Source organism: Temnothorax americanus, unplaced genomic scaffold, assembly GCF_048541705.1.
Source record: "Temnothorax americanus isolate GAGA-0224 unplaced genomic scaffold, ASM4854170v1 Scaffold12, whole genome shotgun sequence".
NCBI classification, from domain to species: Eukaryota; Metazoa; Arthropoda; class Insecta; order Hymenoptera; family Formicidae; genus Temnothorax; species Temnothorax americanus.
Window position 1 is genome coordinate 436,145 of NW_027509253.1, and position 22,588 is coordinate 458,732.

A 22,588-nucleotide genomic window follows, 5' to 3' on the forward strand; every position below is an offset into this window, starting at 1 on the left:
TCCTGCGAGCTTTTCTCCGGGGAGATAAACCCCGGAACCAAAAGGATAAAAAAAAAAGGGAGAAAATATCGACCGCTTGTTTCTGATAACTCATTTCATTTACCGGACCTGCATTCAGGTGCGCGCGTGATCGCGTTCGTTTTACGATCGCCGGATCGTGTCACGCACGTCTTTAATACGCACCCTACGCGTTACTACATGTATCTATAGAGAAGCTTTGATACATTAATGATGATTACACTAAGCGCGTGTACCGGAGCTACGGGCCGAGTCCATCAAGCTCCAACACGCTTCGCATTTCTCCCAGGGAAGAAATTTGAAATGGATTAAAAAAATCGATCATTATTCCCGATAACGCATCTCATTTACCGGTCCGTGTCTTTTTAGGGACATTACGCGAGATATATCCGTTCGCAATAAGATCGTATTATACGCCGTACGCGATGCCGCGCCAAATGGTCGCTAAAGACAGGCTTTAGTACCGTTCTCGCGTCGCGTAACTTCTCGATCGACGACAAGCTTTATCGATAGTTTAAATGTCGATTCGTCGTCGTTGCATGTTTCCGCAGCGTCGTGAATTGCAACTTTGCGTTATGACTTCATTCGTCAAAGCCGCCGGACACACGAGTGGCTTCTCCATGAACATTGACGCTCGAGATAAGTGTCATGAATTACGAAGTCGGTTGAAAATACGTATTCATCGCGCCCAAGATTGTATCATTAGGGGAAAAAAAGGTTTCAGTAAACGACAGGACTGGCCACAGATTAAAACATTTGAAAAACCTGTTTCTCGCTCGCCCGATTATTAATATCGTTGGAGATTCGACAGTTTATAATCATATAATATTAAAATGCTCACGAGATAACATCACAATAAGTGTATACTTGTAAAAGAAAATTTTTCATAGTTGCTATTAAATAATTAATATTGTCATCATTATGTCTTTTTCAGCCATCTTTCACAGAAGAACAACAGCAATCGGACAAGTAACAATGCAAAGCATGGCGACCTGTCTCTTTCTCTGTATGGATTCTTGCGGTGTACTTTACGGCTCGGTAAGTAAAGCTGTCTTTTGAAATGAATTTCGCCATTTATTTTCACTAAATACGGATTATGAAAACATTTCGCGGAATATAAGAAATTTCAAAGTGCAGAATATAAGTAATTTTATTTAAATTTTTCTTCTTATTTCTCAAATATTATAAACAACGGTGATATAAAAGTTATTTATAAATAAATATGAATGGATGAACTATAATAGATAAGAATAAAATCGGCGCATTACATATTATGTATATAAAAAATGAAAATATAAAGAAATAATTGGCGCATTTTTTACTATACATAAATAAAAACTGCATTTCTTGAGAATTTTATTTATGTATAGAGTTTTTGGCAAGAAGTATAAAAGATAATAATAATCGTTACCAGATTTGGAGACAATTTTTATTATGCGGAATTTACGCTATTATCTTTGCTATTATTTTTCTTTTCATCAAACTCACTCTATCCGTAATATATATTTCTTTTCGATTTAATTAATTATATTTTTTAGAGCACACGCGTTCTCTAAATTTTATACAATTGGTATTTCTCGCGGCTAATATTTTATTGCGCAAAATAAATCAAAACGTAGTGATTAATTAATTGATACATTTATGAGCTCAATTTTGTGAGGTCGGTATAGGTATAATAAATCAGCTATGAATTATCCAGGATGGAATACTATCCTAATCTATTTTAGTCCATCCATTTTAAGGCAATAAATCTGTGAAGTGTTATATTTTTCTCTAATATTATATATTATATACCTTTTTAATTTGATACATATATCTAGGTTTTTCACAGATCAGATTACTTTAATTTAGAATATATTAAGATAATCACTCACCAACATGTTGCGCAACAGCGGAGTTGTAACTGCGTTGAACTACGGCATTCAAATGACGTTGAACTAGAAATATAAATATATATCAAGGTTAGAACAGCGTTTAAAAAAATAAATATTCTAGAAAATGGTTATTGCGTGCATTGAATCATTTTATCTATCTTTGAATAGATACTTATAATTAATTTAAAATTACGTAATTTCCAAAAAATCTTTTTAATTTTATAAATAAATTTTCAATTCTTATACAGGAATAATGTATTTAATTTAAATCTCAAGTATGTTTAAAGGATTTTGACATACAAGCATAAATATTAAGAGTGTAACAATAATTTTTTAATAAAAAAATTATTATTTTATTTTTTAATAAAATATTTCAAGTATTTTTTAAAACGTAGAGATTCAAAAATATCGTGAGTACACATGTTATCTTGAATGAACATGTTATTATATTATAACAATGCAAAATAGATGAGAGCATGCGAAATTCTTTACATAACACGCGAAAATAAATGATTAATTTCGCAACTGAAACGACGAATAAATGATAAGTTACTCATCCCAAGCTTGCTCCGCCGTCGCCCGATGCCTCCCAGGCCTCCTCCTCCTCTCGCCCTCCTTCAGCCATTGCACTCACACAACATAGTTCGCGAAAACATAGTTATAATTACAATCGCGTGCGTAATAATCACCGGAATACGGCGACCACACGGCACTGTTAATAGCACGCGACACGCACTTCATCGCATTACGACGGAATAATAACGAGAGAAAAAAAAGAATATGCGTAAAATGTTACGGACCGCTTGATTCTCGTATGACGTCTCGCGTGAAGTCGTAATAACGAATTAATGAATTTTTAACGGTGCGGAAGGTTTCAGCAAATCGCCGACGTAGAAAGAAATGATGCTGCGTGATTGAAAGATCGTGTTAAAACGATTGATCATAACTGTGATTGCTGTATGGCATGCGTCGCGACGCCGATCGACTCATTGTCAGATGAATAATTCAAACATTCGCGCTCCGCTATGTAATCATGTTGATAATCGTGTAATCAATCGAGCTTATGAGCTTACGCGTCGCTAATTGTTCATAGCAAGTGATTCTACGCATCTCCCGATAGTTTTCGCGACTGAATTTTGAAAGATAATGCGAAGATAAGCGGAACGGTATGCGCCACCGTCTGCCCCCTGCGAGCCTCGCCGAGCGAATGATAACGGGCATGCGGCGCGCGGCGACTTCGTATCTATTGTCTTCGTTCGCGCCGATTATCGCGCGCGCGCGCGCGCGCGCGGGCGAGCCAGGTTTTTCCACGAAATGCCTAATGCCTACGCGTCGTAAACATTTCCTAGACGCCCGGCCGGAAAGTATATGTAAACAATTATATACGTATGCAAGGCCGTCGATTAATGCAGTATTATTCGGGTAGTGAGAACTGAATGAACGCCGGACAGCGACGCGAACTGCTCCGTATCTTTTTACATTACTCTTCGTCCTCGATAGTGATATCAGATCCTGGAGCTGCGATTTCTCGGCAACATGAGTAGTGGGGATAAAGTGGGGGTGATTAAAGCGAACGCGCACCGAATGTGCCTAATCACCCCACTTCATCCCCACTACCTACTCATGTTGCCGAGAAGTCGCGGCCTTATTCTTATCACTTCTCCTCGAGCCGCGATCGCGACAAGTACTATGGAACATTTAACGTTCATCACCTCACGAATAATTAGCGATTATCGGCCCGTGGTCTAAATGACTATCCCTGACTATCCCGTTAATGATTCGAGATGGTTATCTATCGAAATAAAAATATCTTATATGACTTTTACTTGTTGGGTCGAATCGCGTTTAAGTAATAAAATTGTAATAAATTATTTACTAAAATATAATTGTAATAAATTTAAAAAATTAATACGCAATTATAATATCTCGCACTTAATGCTTCAATAATAATCGTCAATAATACACTAAAAATTCGATATTTGTACAACGTGGTTTATTTAAATCTTGGTTCATTTAAACCTTCCGTTGTTAAAGATTCGTATTTAATGTTAACTTGCTAATCGCAACTTTGTGTTATCGGATCTTGTTCACGTTATTTCTCCATCGTAACGTAATAAAATGCGTGTAACGTGTAACGTGCAGTGAACAACGGAAGGAAGCGTTGCACCCTATCGTAATATTCTGATCATTAGTACGCGTCCAATAATAATTAACTATCTTCGCGAGTGTGTATGCGTGCGTGTGTACAACGAAAAAATCTGACAGAAGGAGGAGGCCTGGGAGGTATCAAGCGACGGCGGAGTAAACTTGAGGTAAATAATTTATTATACATAATACATATTTATGCGAGTAACAATTAATCTTTTAAATAACAATTGTTTTAGGATATTATACTAAATTTGAATATATTTGTACTTTATAGTTTAACGTTCTTGTATTACAATTTCGCTGCTGCGCATCGTATTGGTGGTGAGAGACGAATTATTTTGTACTTTAAATTAAGAAGCTGTGGAAAGAAATCTATATATAAAGATAAAAAGGGGAATATTAGAAATAAATATATAATGTATTACAGATCTATTGTCTTAAAATGGATGGGTTAAAATAAATTAGAATAATTAATTCACCCTGGATAATCGTTTGTTTTGATATATTGCGCACATTTTAAATGCAAAAAATATTCAGAAAACGCAATTGAAAGTACCGTGAAGAAGAAATGACATATTAATAGTGTTCTTTGGACAATTTTAAACAATCGAGTAGGTACATTGTAATTTATTAAATTTTCAAGTTTATCGTTTAAATAAATAATAAAAAATAAAAAAGAATAAAACTGCATGTAGTAAGTAAAATATTTTTATTGTATCTCTTTTGTCGCGTATACTAATTTTATACCGGTCGACGTACGCGCGTTCATAAGAATAGAAAGAGCAACGAAAGCATCGGTACCGATGAAAAATATGCCTTCCGATCGATGACTGCTTATAATTATAATCAACTTGTTCTCCGCATGCTCGTTCTTTTGAGCAAGCGAAGAAGAACCGTGTTATAATCACACCTTCGGTGATCATAATTTAATGTTAATAAGCGCATAAAAGCTTAGATCATACCGATCGAAACACATTGACGCGGTTCAGATATAAAATTTGTATTTGATTGCAAAGCTTCCGTGAAAATCGCGATCTTACGTTTTCATTTACGTGGGCTCTCAACTAAGTATTGAATCTTACAAAAATTCACGGTATAAAAAAAGAGATATCCCGAAAACAAGATCTATTTAATCTTCGGTTTAATTAGAAAATAATACTGAAATTAAACCGAGGATTCTCGAAATAAAACGTTGCGAGTGCCAGATCGACTTTAAATATTAATTTGCTTTTTAGGAATTAAAACGAGATCTATTTAATCTTTGGTTTAATTAGAAAATAATGCTGTAAATTAAACCGAGGATTTGAAATAAAAAATTGCGAGTGCCAGACTTTAAATATTAATTTGCTTTTGAAGAAAACTCTGTATATGTACTAAGATTAACAATAATTTAAGCAAAAGACTCTGTAGTTGCTATTGGGGAAAGAAGTTTTGTCAATAAAAAAGAAATTTGTAATGCTATTAGCGTCGCGTTGACAAGCATAATCTATAATTAGTCATTATGTCAATTGAATCATCGTTAATAATATATTCATGAAGAATCTTCAATCAAATCACATTTTCCGGCTATAAATTCTGCTCGATACTAATTACCTCTGCGGCTTCTCTGAAGCATCGATAAAAACTCAAGAAAACCTTTCGATTGCTCATGCAGTCAACTGTACATTCTAACTTAATTGAAGCTTGTGACTTCATGAATATGAAATGTGTGATACAAGCTTGACTAGATCTGGTTTGAAAGAATTGCCAACACATGAAAGGCGGAAGAGATGTGCATTCCGTCTTCAAAAATGTCTCAAAAGCCATAAATCGATGAAAACAGGTGCACGATGTGCATTCAAATCGTCTGATTACGACAGGTACAAAATAGCACTATATCATAATTATAGACAGAATGGTATTTATGCTAGGAATATTAAGTGTACATTAATCTATTGATATTTTTATAATATTCATCCTTCACACACATACACGATATCTCAGATTTCATCGTAATAATATATTGCAAAGCGAAAATAAAAGAAACGACGGTAGTGGATTCTTTTGCTTCCTCATAGAGAAAGCTTTGTTTTCGTAAAAAAATTTTTTTTTGAGTTGCTTTTGCCAAGGTGTTTGGAAACCGGTTACAAAATTTTTCTAATTTTTTGGAAAATAACAAGTAGTTCGCGGTCAGACAAACAGACATACAGACGTCAGGTACTTATATGTATATATAGATAGGGGTAGAAAGAACTAAAGAGAGAATGTAAGAGAATTAGAAAAATTGCTAATTGTAAAGTAGTTTACAATTTATGTTAACAAAAAATATACGTAATTGCTCCAATTTCCGCAAACTTTGAGATATCAAGCTGAATTTTTTAATGGATAATTTTTTTAATGGATAATTTTTATGGATAATGTTTTGTTAATTATTAAAATTTTGAGAAATAATAAGTACCTATTAATTGACCAATTTTTTTAAAACCAATGCCAAATTTTTTAAATTTTTAGAGGATAATTGCTTCCTCATAGAGGAAGCTTTGTGATGGTGAAAAAATTTTTTTTCGAGATTTTGATGGAAATAGGTTTAGAATGTTCTAAAATGTCGAAAAATCGTATTAGTAAAAAATGTCCGGAAGTATGTATGTATGTGTGTGTGTGTGTGTGTGTGTACGGATTTTTTGTACACGCATCTACTTCTACAATTTTTTAGATACCGGGTTGAAATTTGGCACACAAATAGAGTATCATAGAAAGTATGTCCTCCTCAAATTTTATTAAAATCCATAAAACGGTATAGATTTTATGCAGATTTTCATTTTTTTGAAAAATGTGTTTTACGCTGCATCTTTCTCAATATTTGAGATAGCGATCTATTTTTAACTCTATTATATTTTTGAGTTTTTTCTACCCCTATTTCATATATAATTCATTAAAATTTGATTGATTAGATCTCGTGTTACACACATTTGAAATTTCGGAGAATTATACATACAGTTTCTAATTATATAATAATTGAAATCGAGTTAAAATGTTCATATTTGATAGCTTCGGTTTTATCTCGAAAAATCGTATTAGTAAAAAATGTCCGGAAGTATGTATGTATGTGTGTGTGTGTGTGTGTGTGTGTGTGTACGGATTTTTTGTACACGCATCTACTTCTACAATTTTTTAGATACCGGGTTGAAATTTTGCACACAAATAGAGTATCATAGAAAGTATGTCCTCCTCAAATTTTTTAAAATCCATAAAACGGTATAGATTTTATGCAGATTTTCATTTTTTTGAAAAATGTGTTTTACGCTGCAGCTTTCTCAATATTTGAGATAGCGATCTATTTTTAACTCTATTATATTTTTGAGTTTTTTCTACCCCTATTTCATATATAATTCATTAAAATTTGATTGATTAGATCTCGTGTTACACACATTTGAAATTTCGGAGAATTTGTACATATATAGAAGTTTTAAAAAACAGGATCTGATCAACCAAATCTGAATCAATTATATATAAAATAGAGAGGTAGAAAAGACTGAAGAAAATAATAGAATTAAAAAAGTTGTCAATATTTTATATATAAAATATAACAAAATTAAGATAAATTTTCTAACATTATTCTTTAACAAGCGGTTAAGACCTTACGTATAGTCTCTAAGGGTTAAAGTTGATTTGCTTATCACAATCTTTATCTCTATTTAATTAAAAAAAATACTTTAAAAAAAAAAATTATAAAAATTATTTAAAAAAAAATTATATAAAATATAAACGTTTATTATTTTAAATCACATTTAACGCTTTTATTATTTTCAAAGATTACATTTTAAATATAACATTAAATTAAAATTGAATAAATATTAAATAATATAATAACAAAAACAAATAATAAATTTCAATTCTGAAAAATGTAAACAGGGCCTGTAGTAACGGGTCCTGAACGCCCCCTATTAAATCTTCTCAATCCTCCTATCCATCTTCCTCTATATCCTCTTCCTCGCCATTCTCCTTCTCTCCAGTTTCCTCTTCTCCATCCGCCTCTTCTCCATTCACCTTCTCTCCATCCTCCTCTTCCTTTCCATTCTGTACCTCTCCAACTCCCTCTGCCTCTCAATAAGCGTGCTCTTGATGAGTAATATCTATTCCAAAAATATAAAGAGTAAAATAATGAAAAGAGGGAAGAAGAAGATTGGAAATTCAAGGAAAAATGAAAAAAGGAAACGGTTATGGACAGGGATTATAATTGAATTTATAACCTTTTGTAGTTATACGTTATAAATTAATGTACATACCTCCTATTCCTTTCCTTTAGATTTTTGCCTCCTCTTCTTTTTTCTTTGATTATTATTTTCCTTATCGTCTTCTTTCTTCTTCTAAATTAATTCTTTTTCAATTTCTCTCTTTCCATTCTCTTCTTCTTCTATTCTATGCTTTGGTTCGGTTTCTCTTTTCCGTTCTCGTTCCATTTCTCTTTCTTTTCTTGCTCTTTCCGATTTTTTTCAAGTCTCCTAAGTATTAGAGAATTGACATAATGTTCTAAGATTGTTTCTTTAATAGTGACAATCTAAAATAAAGGAAAGAGTACAAACCTTTCTTTATTTATTTCCTTGTTTATTTCTTTTTCCCTCGTCTTTTTTGGTTCTTCTTTCTTCTTCTTCTATTATTTTCTGCAATTCCATTATATTCTCCTCTTTATCGTTTTGAATCGACATATTTGTTCTACGAATTTGATCTGTGAAACAAGCATCTATTGATTGTCAATTTAAAAAAAGACTAAATAAGTTGCTTGTTTCACAGATTATATTTGCTTTTCAAATACGGGTACTTATAAAAAAACGTAATATATATATTTTGATATACATATATATATATTTCTCACGATACCTAACAAATGGATGACATGGCTGATCTCATGAATGTAAGGGAGGAATATAGAAAAAGTAAGTGAAAATTAATTACTTAGAATTTCCTTATATTTTCTACGCGCGACTTGAATACCGAGTTATCGATGAGTTATTTCTTTAATGTCTAAAAATTTATATGTATGTATAATTTAATAAAGTAAATTTTTTTCTAAAATAGTAATGGAAGACGGTATAGTTTTTAAAACCAATGCCAAATTTTTTAAATTTTTAGAGGATAAGTTTAATTTTTTATTAATGGATTGATTTTCTTGAAACCGGTGCCAAAATTTTTCTAATTTTTTGTTGACGATTTTGATGAAATTGGTACCAAAAGATTACTAATTTTATGGAGATGGCTACTATGGGATTGAAAATTGGGTTTTATGGGGTTCTATTGGTGCTCCTAATTAATGAGTGAGTTTGGGGAGAGGGAAATAGATTTTGAGCCCGCGCGAAGCGCGGGCGAAAAATCTGGTATAAATATAAAATCACGCGTTTTTTACGGAATCCTAGCAGAAAATTTCTTGCTAGAATTAAAATTTATTTATTTATACCTGTCAAAAATATTTTTCTTCCTAAATAAAAAGATTTTTATTACGTAAAAAAAGTGTGCAAGTAGAAACTTGCACATTGCTTCCTCATAGTTATTAAGTGTGCAAGTTGAAACTTGCACATTGCTTCCTCATAGTTATTAAGTGTGCAAGTTGAAACTTGGACATTGCTTCCTTAGAGTTATTAAGTGTGCAAGTTGAAACTTGGACATTGCTTCCTTAGAGTTATTAAGTGTGCAAGTTGAAACTTGGACATTGCTTCCTTAGAGTTATTAAGTGTGCAAGTTGAAACTTGGACATTGCTTCCTTAGAGTTATTAAGTGTGCAAGTTGAAACTTGGACATTGCTTCCTTAGAGTTATTAAGTGTGCAAGTTGAAACTTGGACATTGCTTCCTTAGAGTTATTAAGTGTGCAAGTTGAAACTTGCACATTGCTTTCTTAGAGTTCTTAAGTGTGCGAGTAGAAATCTGCATATTGGTTCAGTTTTTAAGTGGGCAAGTATATTTTTATTTTTTTATTTTAGTGAATGTACATAATTATGTATACAGGCTCCTAAAGAGTTAGGTGTGCGAGTAGAAACCTGCACATTGCTTGATTAGAGTTTTTAAGTGTTTAAGTAGAAACCTTCGCACACAAAGCTTCCTCTATGATGAAGCATTAATTTTTTTAAATGTATAATTTTCAGTATTTATTTGTTTTGGCTTCCTCATAGAGGAAGCTTTGTGTGCGAAGGTTTCTACTTAAACACTTAAAAACTCTAATCAAGCAATGTGCAGGTTTCTACTCGCACACCTAACTCTTTAGGAGCCTGTATACATAATTATGTACATTCACTAAAATAAAAAAATAAAAATATACTTGCCCACTTAAAAACTGAACCAATATGCAGATTTCTACTCGCACACTTAAGAACTCTAAGAAAGCAATGTGCAAGTTTCAACTTGCACACTTAATAACTCTAAGGAAGCAATGTCCAAGTTTCAACTTGCACACTTAATAACTCTAAGGAAGCAATGTCCAAGTTTCAACTTGCACACTTAATAACTCTAAGGAAGCAATGTCCAAGTTTCAACTTGCACACTTAATAACTCTAAGGAAGAAATGTCCAAGTTTCAACTTGCACACTTAATAACTCTAAGGAAGCAATGTCCAAGTTTCAACTTGCACACTTAATAACTCTAAGGAAGCAATGTCCAAGTTTCAACTTGCACACTTAATAACTATGAGGAAGCAATGTGCAAGTTTCAACTTGCACACTTAATAACTATGAGGAAGCAATGTGCAAGTTTCTACTTGCACACTTTATTTTTCTATAAGAGGGGAAGGAAGAGCAATTAATAATAAGAAATTCTTATTACTCACGCTGCTCAGCATGATACCAATAAAGCAGAATCTAAAGACGCTGTTTACGTATATTAAACTAAAGTTTAAAGACAGCAGTATTATTATTAACAACTTGCACACTTAATAACTATGAGGAAGCAATGTGCAAGTTTCAACTTGCACAATTAATAACTATGAGGAAGCAATGTGCAAGTTTCTACTTGCACACTTTTTTTATTCCCTATAAATATTTATAATTCATTAAAATTTGGTTGATCAGATCCAGTTTTATTATAAAGCTTCTATATATGTACGAATTCTCAGAAAATTCAAATGTGTGTAACACGAGATCTAATCAATCAATTTTAATAAATTATATATGAAATAGGGGTTGAAAAAACTGAAAAATATAATAAAATTAAAAATTGATCGTTATCTCAAATAATGATAAATCTGCAGCGTAAAACACATTTAAAAACATTTTGATAGTAATCACTGCGCACTCCGCAGAATGCATTTTCAAAATACTACTGCGCCATGTGCAGAATGCATTTTAATTTTATTCATTTTTTTGTGTAACAATTTTTTTAGTTTCTACTTCTCAATTTATTTACTACAACTTTAATCTTATTTTAATGTCTTTAATTATTTTTATTTAGATCTAGATATTTATTTCTTCTTTTTTAAAATTATTGTTTGTCTCTTTGCTTAAATTATATATTTGGAATTACAGATTGGTAACATATTTTGGTTTTGGTTGTAATATAATTCCGATATTATTAAACGTTTATGTAATTGCCTTTGTTTTTAGTTTTTATTTTTTATCCTATACACATTATTTTATCTTTTTTTTAATTGTTAATTTCAATGGTATTTACAGTGTAAATATTCATTTTGAATATGCAATATACATATTGCATAATGGCACTAATCACGTAATATAAGGAAACCAACACGCGCTCACGCAAGAAGGTTACAAAATTCTAAGTAATTAATTTTCACTTACTTTTTCTATATTCCTCCCTTACATTCATGAGATCAGCCATGTCATCCATTTGTTAGGTATCGTGAGAAATATATATATATGTATATCAAAATATATATATTACGTTTTTTTATAAGTACCCGTATTTGAAAAGCAAATATAATCTGTGAAACAAGCAACTTATTTAGTCTTTTTTTTAAATTGACAATCAATAGATGCTTGTTTCACAGATCAAATTCGTAGAACAAATATGTCGATTCAAAACGATAAAGAGGAGAATATAATGGAATTGCAGAAAATAAATAAGAAGAAGAAGAAAGAAGAACCAAAAAGACGAGGGAAAAAGAAATAAACAAGGAAATAAATAAAGAAAGGTTTGTACTCTTTTCCTTTATTTTTAGATTGTCACTATTAAAGAAACAATCTTAGAACATTATGTCAATTCTCTAATACTTAGGAGACTTGAAAAAAATCAGAAAGAGCAAGAAAAGAAAGAGAAATGGAACGAGAACGGAAAAGAGAAACCGAACCAAAGCAGAGAAGAGAAGAAGAAGAGAATGGAAAGAGAGAAATTGAAAAAGAATTAATTTTAGAAGAAGAAGAAGACGATAAGGAAAATAATAATCAAAGAAAAAGAAGAGGAGGAAAAAATCTAAAGGAAAGGAATAGGAGGTATGTAACATTAATTTATAACGTATAACTACAAAAGGTTATAAATTCAATTATAATCCCTGTCCATAACCGTTTCCTTTTTTTCATTTTTCCTTGAATTTCCAATCTTCTTCTTCCCTCTTTTCATTATTTTACTCTTTATATTTTTGGAATAGATATTACTCATCAAGAGCACGCTTATTGAGAGGCAGAGGGAGTTGGAGAGGTACAGAATGGAAAGGAAGAGGAGGATGGAGAGAAGGTGAATGGAGAAGAGGCGGATGGAGAAGAGGAAACTGGAGAGAAGGAGAATGGCGAGGAAGAGGATATAGAGGAAGATGGATAGGAGGATTGAGAAGATTTAATAGGGGGCGTTCAGGACCCGTTACTACAGGCCCTGTTTACATTTTTCAGAATTGAAATTTATTATTTGTTTTTGTTATTATATTATTTAATATTGTATTTCAATTTTAATTTAATGTTATATTTAAAATGTAATCTTTGAAAATAATAAAAGCGTTAAATGTGATTTAAAATAATAAACGTTTATATTTTATATAATTTTTTTTTAAATAATTTTTATAATTTTTTTTTTAAAGTATTTTTTTTTAATTAAATAGAGATTAAAGATTGTGATAAGCAAATCAACTTTAACCCTTAGAGACTATACGTGAGGTCTTAACCGCTTGTTAAAGAATAATGTTAGAAAATTTATCTTAATTTTGTTATATTTTATATATAAAATATTGACAACTTTTCTAATTCTATTATTTTCTTCAGTCTTTTCTACCTCTCTATTTTATATATAATTGATTCAGATTTGGTTGATCAGATCCTGTTTTTTAAAACTTCTATATATGTACAAATTCTCCGAAATTTCAAATGTGTGTAACACGAGATCTAATCAATCAAATTTTAATGAATTATATATGAAATAGGGGTAGAAAAAACTCAAAAATATAATAGAGTTAAAATAGATCGCTATCTCAAATATTGAGAAAGCTGCAGCGTAAAACACATTTTTCAAAAAAATGAAAATCTGCATAAAATCTATACCGTTTTATGGATTTTAAAAAATTTGAGGAGGACATACTTTCTATGATACTCTATTTGTGTGCAAAATTTCAACCCGGTATCTAAAAAATTGTAGAAGTAGATGCGTGTACAAAAAATCCGTACACACACACACACACACACACACACATACATACATACTTCCGGACATTTTTTACTAATACGATTTTTCGAGATAAAACCGAAGCTATCAAATATGAACATTTTAACTCGATTTCAATTATTATATAAATTAGAAACTGTATGTATAATTCTCCGAAATTTCAAATGTGTGTAACACGAGATCTAATCAATCAAATTTTAATGAATTATATATGAAATAGGGGTAGAAAAAACTCAAAAATATAATAGAGTTAAAAATAGATCGCTATCTCAAATATTGAGAAAGATGCAGCGTAAAAAAAATTTTCAAAAAAAATGAAAATCTGCATAAAATCTATACCGTTTTATGGATTTTAATAAAATTTGAGGAGGACATACTTTCTATGATACTCTATTTGTGTGCCAAATTTCAACCCGGTATCTAAAAAATTGTAGAAGTAGATGCGTGTACAAAAAATCCGTACACACACACACACACACACACACATACATACATACTTCCGGACATTTTTTACTAATACGATTTTTCGACATTTTAGAACATTCTAAACCTATTTCCATCAAAATCTCGAAAAAAAAATTTTTCACCATCACAAAGCTTCCTCTATGAGGAAGCAATATAGTATACTTAAAACTCAAAAATTAATGACTAAATAAAAAATATATATCATTGAAGTAATATATCGATAAAGCTACAAAACAGATTTAGAATACTGAGCTAATTAAGTGTATAAATATATGTCAGGTAAAAATTTAATGGATTAAAGAATTTTCTAAAATTAAAATAAAAAATTCTACAGAAATTCTCGGAGAGACTATACTTTAAAATAGAAAAATTAATTATCTGTCGTATGCTCAAATGTCGTTCGAAAGAACATTTCTCAAAGTCATTTTTGAAAAATCATGAATTAACAATGATTTCACTTAAAATTACACTTAAAATTACAAAAGTAATTTTAAAGCGAAAGTAATCTTGTTCTGTATCAAGTATCGCTAATCAATCTCAGTTTTATTGCGGTGTTCCGATATACAAAAACCCAATAAGTAATTTCGTACTATTCCAAGGATCTTCCTTTCAATACGGCGTATATCGTTTCATCTATATACCGGGCGTATTTGCGTGCATGCCGGATATACCTTACCTATGATTAGGTTGATCGGTTTTATTTCCTGTTTACACTGCTCCAGGTGGTAGATAATTAAAGGATAAAGGAAATCTCACGGGGCTGTAAATTCATTTTTCGATCCACGCGTGTTCACGTCTTATAGCATGAAATCGGATTTCTTCCTGCTTGTTTAGATTTAAGAATTATAACTTATAATAGCGAGCACGTGTAATAAGAGCAGATCTTTTCGCTTTCTTACACTTCCAATCACAGATGTGTGATTTTTTACAAAATCGTACCTTTATGATACCGTATCTCGCGAAAACTATATACCAGCCTATGATTGTGGAAGAAGCGATTCAGCCAATGCATAATTACACTCACGAGTTATTACTTCATTTTACAATTCTTTAATTATCTAATTAGTTCGAAAATCAGTTACCAAAATATATAATAGCTGTGACTTAAAAAATTCAATTCATCAATACGCTAATTGAACGATGCATTTATGGCATAGAAATTAACTTGCGCATATTACATTTTTAACACTCGATAAAATCTCCAGATCTGATTTCGCTTTCAGAAACGCGCGCTTCAACGACCATTTCGGTAATGGCCTTATCATAAAAACCACACTGACATTTGAAACCATCAAGTTGTCATGTCGGTTTAAATCCCGCGAGTCTCTAAATCCACACACGTGTGAAAACTTTTACGAGGTACAATATCTAGCGTGCATCTACATCTCCTACGTGTTTCTAACTAAGTAATAAACGTAGAGCTATCTTCTGAGTCGGGAGAGATGGGCCGACCGCAATACTTGGGCGACGTAAAAAAATAGATATTTATCAATCATCGATGCTCGTACGGTTTATTCGCGTGCGCGCGACACTTGACCGCGTCTCAAGTGGAGCACGCAGCTGGGGTCGGAAACGCCAAAGGACTTACGTAATTTCACGATGACGCCTTCGAGAGGCATGTTCTCTCAGATATCTGTAACAGTCGCGCGACACATTTCTCTACGCTCCCGCTGTTTTACGACACGACCAGAGAGGACACGGGGGGCATCCTTCGTCAACCCTTTCGAAACATCAAAATTATCAGCCGAATAATCGAGCGATAAAAGAAATGTTCCCACCTCATAAAATGCTTGAAAATAAGACGCAATTGACAGTCTCCCACAGCTATATCCATGTCATCGTTTAAATGATAATAGGATAATTTATTAAAAATTAACGTCGTAGAAGAGAGAAGATGGCACTCTTGAAATTAATTAAAGAATGTCGGATTTTTCAGTGAATCAAAAATTTGATAAGCTATCAATCGTAGCATTTTTCTATGTCTTGCAAATTACAAAATAATTTTCTATTAAAATTAATGCCTGAAAAATTGTGTAATAAACGTTGAGAATTGTATTGTTAAACAAATACATTTTCCGTAAAATGTTTATTAAAGATTTTACGGGAACTTTTTTAAGATTTTAACATTTTTACTTTTTTAACATAAAATAAGTAAAAAAATACCCCACACAAGGAAAAATGGCAAATTCGAGTCACTTTCCATTCCATAGCGAAAAGTCCATTGGCATAATATATTAATAAAAGCGTACAAAAATCTGTGCATCGTAATATAAAAGACATAAGTAATTATCGGCGCGAAGAGAATAAGCAACAGCGGATCGTGATAAGCGGATATTTTCCGTGCGCGCGCATCCATAAATCTGCCCTCGTGTCACTTACTTATATTATACGTACGCACATCGGCATTAAAATCAGAGCAGCAGGACGCGGTTTGAGAACCGTCGCTGCGCGTTGCTTTGTCGTCGTGGTAGACGAAGCGGCAGAAGAAGCTACCCCGCGGAATGCGAAACACTCGGCAGTTAATCGGAAGCGTGAAGCACGAAGGGCAGCCCGAGAAAGCCGGCCGGCCGTCTGATTATCGGTCTACCTATATAGCCTACCAGATGCAAATGGACCACTCGGAACACGCGAAGGAAGTGCTCGCGCGCGGAGCAGCAGATATTACGTTAGGTCGAGAATAGATCCGAAGGTCGTTTGAACACGCGGTGCATCCCTACGAGCGACGCCGTTGTCGTCGTCTTTGTCGTTGTAGTCGTCGTCATCGTCGTCAAACACGTGCTTGCTCCGACAGAACTCGTTCGATCGTCGTATAATCGTTGCCTCGGAATACGAATAAATTCCAATATCGCTGTAGTAAAGATCGTCAAGCCGGATTCTGGAATATCAGGATTCTGGTGTATTAATCGACATCACGTATGAAGGTTGACCTAATCGCCGGATCGTTACATTTTTTGCGCGCGGAATAAAAATTGGACGAAGACTTGGAGAAGGCCTGATACTCGGTTTATCTGTTCATGCTATTTAACGGTCGATGTAAGCTCTAATCTCTAATGTGAGCTCTAAATCTTTTAAATTTTCATATGCAATTTCTTTATCTTCCTTTTTTTATAAATTAATAATTTGCGAAATGTAGAATGATTATTTTGCGAGCTACTTTCAGTAGTAACAGAGTCTTCGAAATTAATTGTTTTCATATATTTAATTATACGTTATGTATTTTGACAATTTTTTACTACATGCTATTAGATATTTTGATAAATGAAACATTAAGTCGAATATCTGTTTATATAAATATATAAGATCCACTTAAAATTAACTAAAGAATAAAATCTATTTGGATTCCTAAGGCTCAATTGTCTAATCGCTAATTGCTTATAATTCTAAAACTGTTGACGATTCAATATCTTTCGTAGCAAAAAGAAATCAAAACATTATTTTGTTTGTCTAGGCGGATATCAAGTTCTTTTAGCGAGTCCATTAGGTAATCGTTTCTTACAAAGTAAAAATCTTGGCGAAACGGAAAGGTGAATTGCATACCTAAAAATTGCAAAATAACCTTGCTTCGAATATGTACGTAGTGCAATTGCGTACTGACGGTCGCTGATCGAAGAAGCTTTTTTCACTTATACTCTCAGTATTATCAAGAGCATTAATAATTGCATTTGATTGGCCACGGACAAGATGATCCACGAAGTAGATTTCAAAAAGCGCATTGCACTTCTACCGGATTGCAATCAAGTTCTCGTACAGTTTCTGCTACGTGGCTGCACATAATATACACGATGCGGGGTGTATTTATTATGATGCTGGAGAGATCTCTTGAGATCGCTATATTTTATACCCGCTATTAATCGTGTCAATTTTTTGACTTGATAGTAAAACACGTGCATACGATTGAATCTAATAATATATATCAGTGCAATTAATAAAAAAAATGCGTTTAAATTTATTTAAAGAGGATAATCCTGATGTATCGATTTTCCAATAAGGCTTGATTCGTAAGTAAGTATTGATTGCATTAATATTCTCATAGAATATACAGCTTCCGTTAATTACTTAATCTATTAAATAATCTATTACGTAAAATATACGGGTTAATTGCAACAGGGAAATATTTTGCATTATTACAGAGTTATCGCTACGTTACTTCAAATTATGGGAAATGTGCAATTTACTGTAGGTATAGTGTCTGTCAAAGCTCATTATATATATATAAATCCAAGCTTATGCTAATGAACTGTTTTGCATTTTAACTCAATCTTTATATTTTTCAAATAAAAATTTATATTTGTTTTTACTTTTATTTATTGCGCAATAGCGAATATATTAACATCTTACAAATAATTTTATAACTTAATTGTCTATATAGTTTAAAAGATCTATAAAGTTATCGACTCGGAAAATGAAAATCTTCAAAAATATAAATTATAATTAAAAACAAAACATTTTTTAATAATTGCATTGGATATTCAACCATTATATATACATATTGAGTAACAATTAAAAATATGAAAATATTCAAGAAGTTTGAAACAACGTTGTATAATAATTAGCGTTATAAAACATCAAAACTATCGCATGAAGGAATGAGATTTATCAATCGCAATGGTTCTTTTATTGAGTATATATGCGAAGATCGTTCTGTCTTTCGTACAAGTTTCATCCTTATGAATAATTTCGACAACGCTGGTGTAAATCCTCAAGGCAACTTTACGCCCATCTTTTCCTTCCTCTAAGGGCTTAAACGACTGACGCATCGTTTCACACCTCACCGGCAAATTGGATCCACTGAAGAGTCGTGTCTACCGATATCGTCGATGTCTTTTTGCGGCTTAAATCGGGGTCAATTTGAAAGTTAAACGAACTCTTGCGGCGGGTATTCCCTCTTTCACGCGGCCCGTCCCGAAAATCCCAATCTAGATGGACGTAAAGTCGGTACCTTTGATGGCGCAACAAGAGGCGCCATACTCCGCGTGTTCGGGACGTTAAATATCTACCTTGTCATCGGGTATTCTTCGTCTTTACCACCGTTCGCCCGTTTTTTCGCGGCCGGATGACATGGTAAATCTTTACTTTTATGTAACGAACATGAGAAATACTCTCCGATTGCTCATAACATTATATTAAAAAATTACAAAAAGACATTAGTCGATTTTTTTATTTCAATGAAATTGATTTTCACAAACCTAATGGAAAATATCATATTAATACCATATTAAAAAAACGATAGAGAATAAGATAATGACTTTAAATGCAATCAGTTGTAAATTTCTTATCGCGATCCCACAACATACATTTTTATTTGAAATAAAGAAAATAAAAATGATAAGCATTAATGATGGCCATATCGTCGTCGCACCTCTCGCGAAGTAGTCGATCTTTTTTTCTGCGTAAGAGCGGGTTTGCAGCTCGCACTTTGCATGCGCAGAGTCGTCCTCGCATTGATCTGATTTGCCCTTGCGGATCTCCGGAAGATCGCTTGATAATGCGAGAAGCGCGACGGTGCCGTTCGATTCGGAGCGATCTTATCGAGACTGTTCGTTGTAGACGCCGGAAATTATTAAGTGCGGCCAATAAACGATTTGACACTTGCGATTGCGCTAAACTTGTTCTCCCAGAGGCACTCGTTGCGCATTAGATGAGAAATTTCGCGATCGATATACGACCGCAATTTGCCACTCGATACATCGATTTCTTTCCGAGATTTGACTCTTCATCATTCGATAATTGACTTTCATAGTTAATTGCATTTCAACAGGGCTCTTTTTATCTGTGCAACTGGAAAAGCTGTGTAACTAAATACATGATTTTTCTTTGCAAAAATGCATATCCGTGTGAATACGATATTATCGGCATTCAAATTTGCGATATTAATAATCAGTTCTAAGCGATCAATAATTAAACAACTTGGACGAATTAAACCTCAGAAATGCAATCAGATACAATTTTATTAATTACTTTATTTTTATTTTCATTTATAAAAATAATATAAGATATATAATTACGACTAATTCAGATTTAAAAAGAACAAAACAGGAGTAGTAATATCGACTCAATTGTTGTTAAAGCAAAATTGATTTCAAGTTGGCTGAAGGAACCATTGACGAATATTAAGACAGTCATAATAAGTATATATAGATTAGATTATTCTCTGATGTGTTCTATCTGCATATACATATTTATACATACATTCTGGGTTCTGGTAATTGATATACAAAGAACAAATAGGCATTGTCACATTACGGGATGGACGCAAACAAGCTGCTGGATGAGTTGCTCCGGCGCGAATACAGGCAGATACGAGTGTATCGAAGACAACTCATCGCCGCTAATAAGCATATCGCGTAAGAATTATGAAATGCCACTAATTGTAAGACGAGATATCCTCTGGCTATTATTCACTGTTACTCTCGCGATGATTGTAGAGCTCAACTTTTCAGAATGCGGCGTACGGAAATACACGACCGGCCCATTACTCGCATGAATGAATTGCGTAATAAGTATCTATAATATATAGTATTCAACATTTACTTGAACAAGTCTTCGCGGATAGCTCATTATTGTTGTACAAGCCAGATGTGATTACTAAGACAGATAAGTATCAACCAAACCGTATATTGATATAATCATTTGTATATGCAATATTAGCATACGTATTATATGATATAACTGTATAAATTTATTTTACTTTAGTTGGATCTAATATAAAATTCTTAAAAAATAATTATAAAGGCCATAGTGTGTAAGAATAAGATAAGTCCATAATTTATAAACCATTTAAAAATAATATTTAATTTCTATATTTAAATAAATTTACTTTATTCTCTCTCTCGCTTTCTAAATAATTGATATATGTATAATTATTCGAAACAATAAACGCGCATATGTTTCTGCGATTACCGAAATCGGTTTTTAGATTTAGCAGTTTCGAATAACGAAAAAGAGTCGAAGGAAAAAACTGACGAGAAAAATGCTGTAACTGTATTTTTAATTCAAATCTGAGTTGTTCCGTAAAATAACTAGCACTTACAATTAGACGATTTTATAATAATCCAGTAATCTAGTGATTACCTGGCACCTGCCACTTTGAGTATGCTACTTTGAGTATCCTTTTTATTCGTTTCGCGGAAAATGGTTACGGCAAATAAGCGGGCAAGTACAAGTCAATGCGACGTATCATTACGGAAAGAGAACGTACCTACTCCTTTCTTGTGATTTTCCGAGAACAGAGAACGCTTGCAGAGAGCTTGTATTGCCGAGAGGCTGATAGATAATTATCAAAAAGATAATGAATTGATAGAATATTGCATGTCATTGCAATGTGCAAGTATCAGGACGTCCGATTATACTCTTACTAGAATTAATTTTGGACGAAAAACAAATAAAATACTATAAAACATCTCTGGGATCTGTTATCTAATTTATATTCATTGATCACGGTTCTTGTCGCTTCTAATTATTTTATTATTATATTATCTAGAATAATTTCTTTTTTCCCTATATTAAAGTTGATCGTGTTATAGTTAATTCAGTTTTTCTTTTCTATCTTTTGTAAAAAAATTAAGAACCTAAAGGTAAATTGTGTAAGTATTTAAACTAATTATAAAAAAATTTATATAGGTAATATAAAAGATAGACGAAGACGGCAGTGTGGTCTAGTGGTAGAGCGCCAGACTCGTAATCTGTATATAGAACCAGTTTCGAGTCCACTAGAGCCATGTAAACATGGAATGTTTTTCCGCGAAAGCTGCGCCCTCCGTGCAAGATAGGCTCTTGTGCGGAACAAACTGGGCTCCGTCTTTTGGAAAGAGACGTTAAGCCGTTGGTCCAAAGGGTTAAGTGAGAGGAGAAGGGCAATATTGGATGAGAATTGAATAAAGGGTTGAGAATGTCCCTACAAAACGCCTTGCAACCCTGAGGGGAGTCAATAAACGTATTTATCTTATCTTATAAAAGATAGACGAGTTTAATGCGAAACTAAATAGATATTAAAATCATTATGTTAATGATCTAGCTGTCAATTGTAACGTCTCAATAAACTTGCCATTATACACAGTGGAGAGAAGAAGTGCAGTGCATGATTTATTTGCTCGAGCAAATAAATCCGCGGGGCGCTTTGCATGTCGCGTTAAGAATTGCGATGCTTCAACTTCTTGCCAATAAACAGGATAAAATGTGCGTTAAATACTTTGCAATGTAAAGTTATCTCGCGCTTCTCATCGTAAACACGCGCGGGAAGAAATAAATTCGTCCCGCAACAAAGCAAAATAAAAGTGATAAAACTCGTGCAATTAAATCAGCAGTATTCGTATTTCCATTTGCGAAATTATGATAAAGAAACGAAACAAGAAATTATAGCGTTTGTGAATAAAGATTGCCGTATCTGGTTAAGTATCTCAAGTTCATTTTCGACGAGATAAACAGTCCAAGGTGATATATTTATCCGATTGAACACGATAAATCTTCGTACACGCTCTCTCCTCTTTTCTATTTTGTGTTCGTTATTCATAAATTAAAC

General features: G+C 32.8%; 2 protein-coding genes and 1 long non-coding RNA gene across 4 annotated transcripts in view; 2 read left to right on the forward strand and 1 right to left on the reverse strand.

Annotated features, from left to right (window-relative positions):
* Positions 1 to 22,588, reverse strand: part of LOC143893441 (cytochrome P450 27C1-like) — a 363,376-nt gene that overhangs the window by 265,309 nt on the left and 75,479 nt on the right. For both annotated transcript variants that reach the window (XR_013255794.1, XM_077398823.1), the window contains one exon: positions 1,893 to 1,955. Coding sequence is in view for 1 of the 2 variants with exons in the window: in XM_077398823.1 (XP_077254949.1) it covers positions 1,893 to 1,955 (63 nt within the window). In the remaining variant the exon portion in view is untranslated. The remainder of the gene's footprint in view (positions 1 to 1,892; positions 1,956 to 22,588) is intronic.
* LOC143893435 (uncharacterized) overlaps positions 1 to 22,588 on the forward strand; it is a 109,911-nt gene that overhangs the window by 71,619 nt on the left and 15,704 nt on the right. The window contains exon 2 of the mRNA XM_077398810.1: positions 953 to 1,056. Within this exon, the coding sequence (XP_077254936.1) occupies positions 953 to 1,056 (104 nt within the window). The remainder of the gene's footprint in view (positions 1 to 952; positions 1,057 to 22,588) is intronic.
* On the forward strand, positions 12,270 to 12,690 carry LOC143893336 (uncharacterized). Its single transcript, XR_013255774.1, has 2 exons — positions 12,270 to 12,449; positions 12,605 to 12,690. It is a non-coding gene; the product is annotated as an uncharacterized LOC143893336 (long non-coding RNA).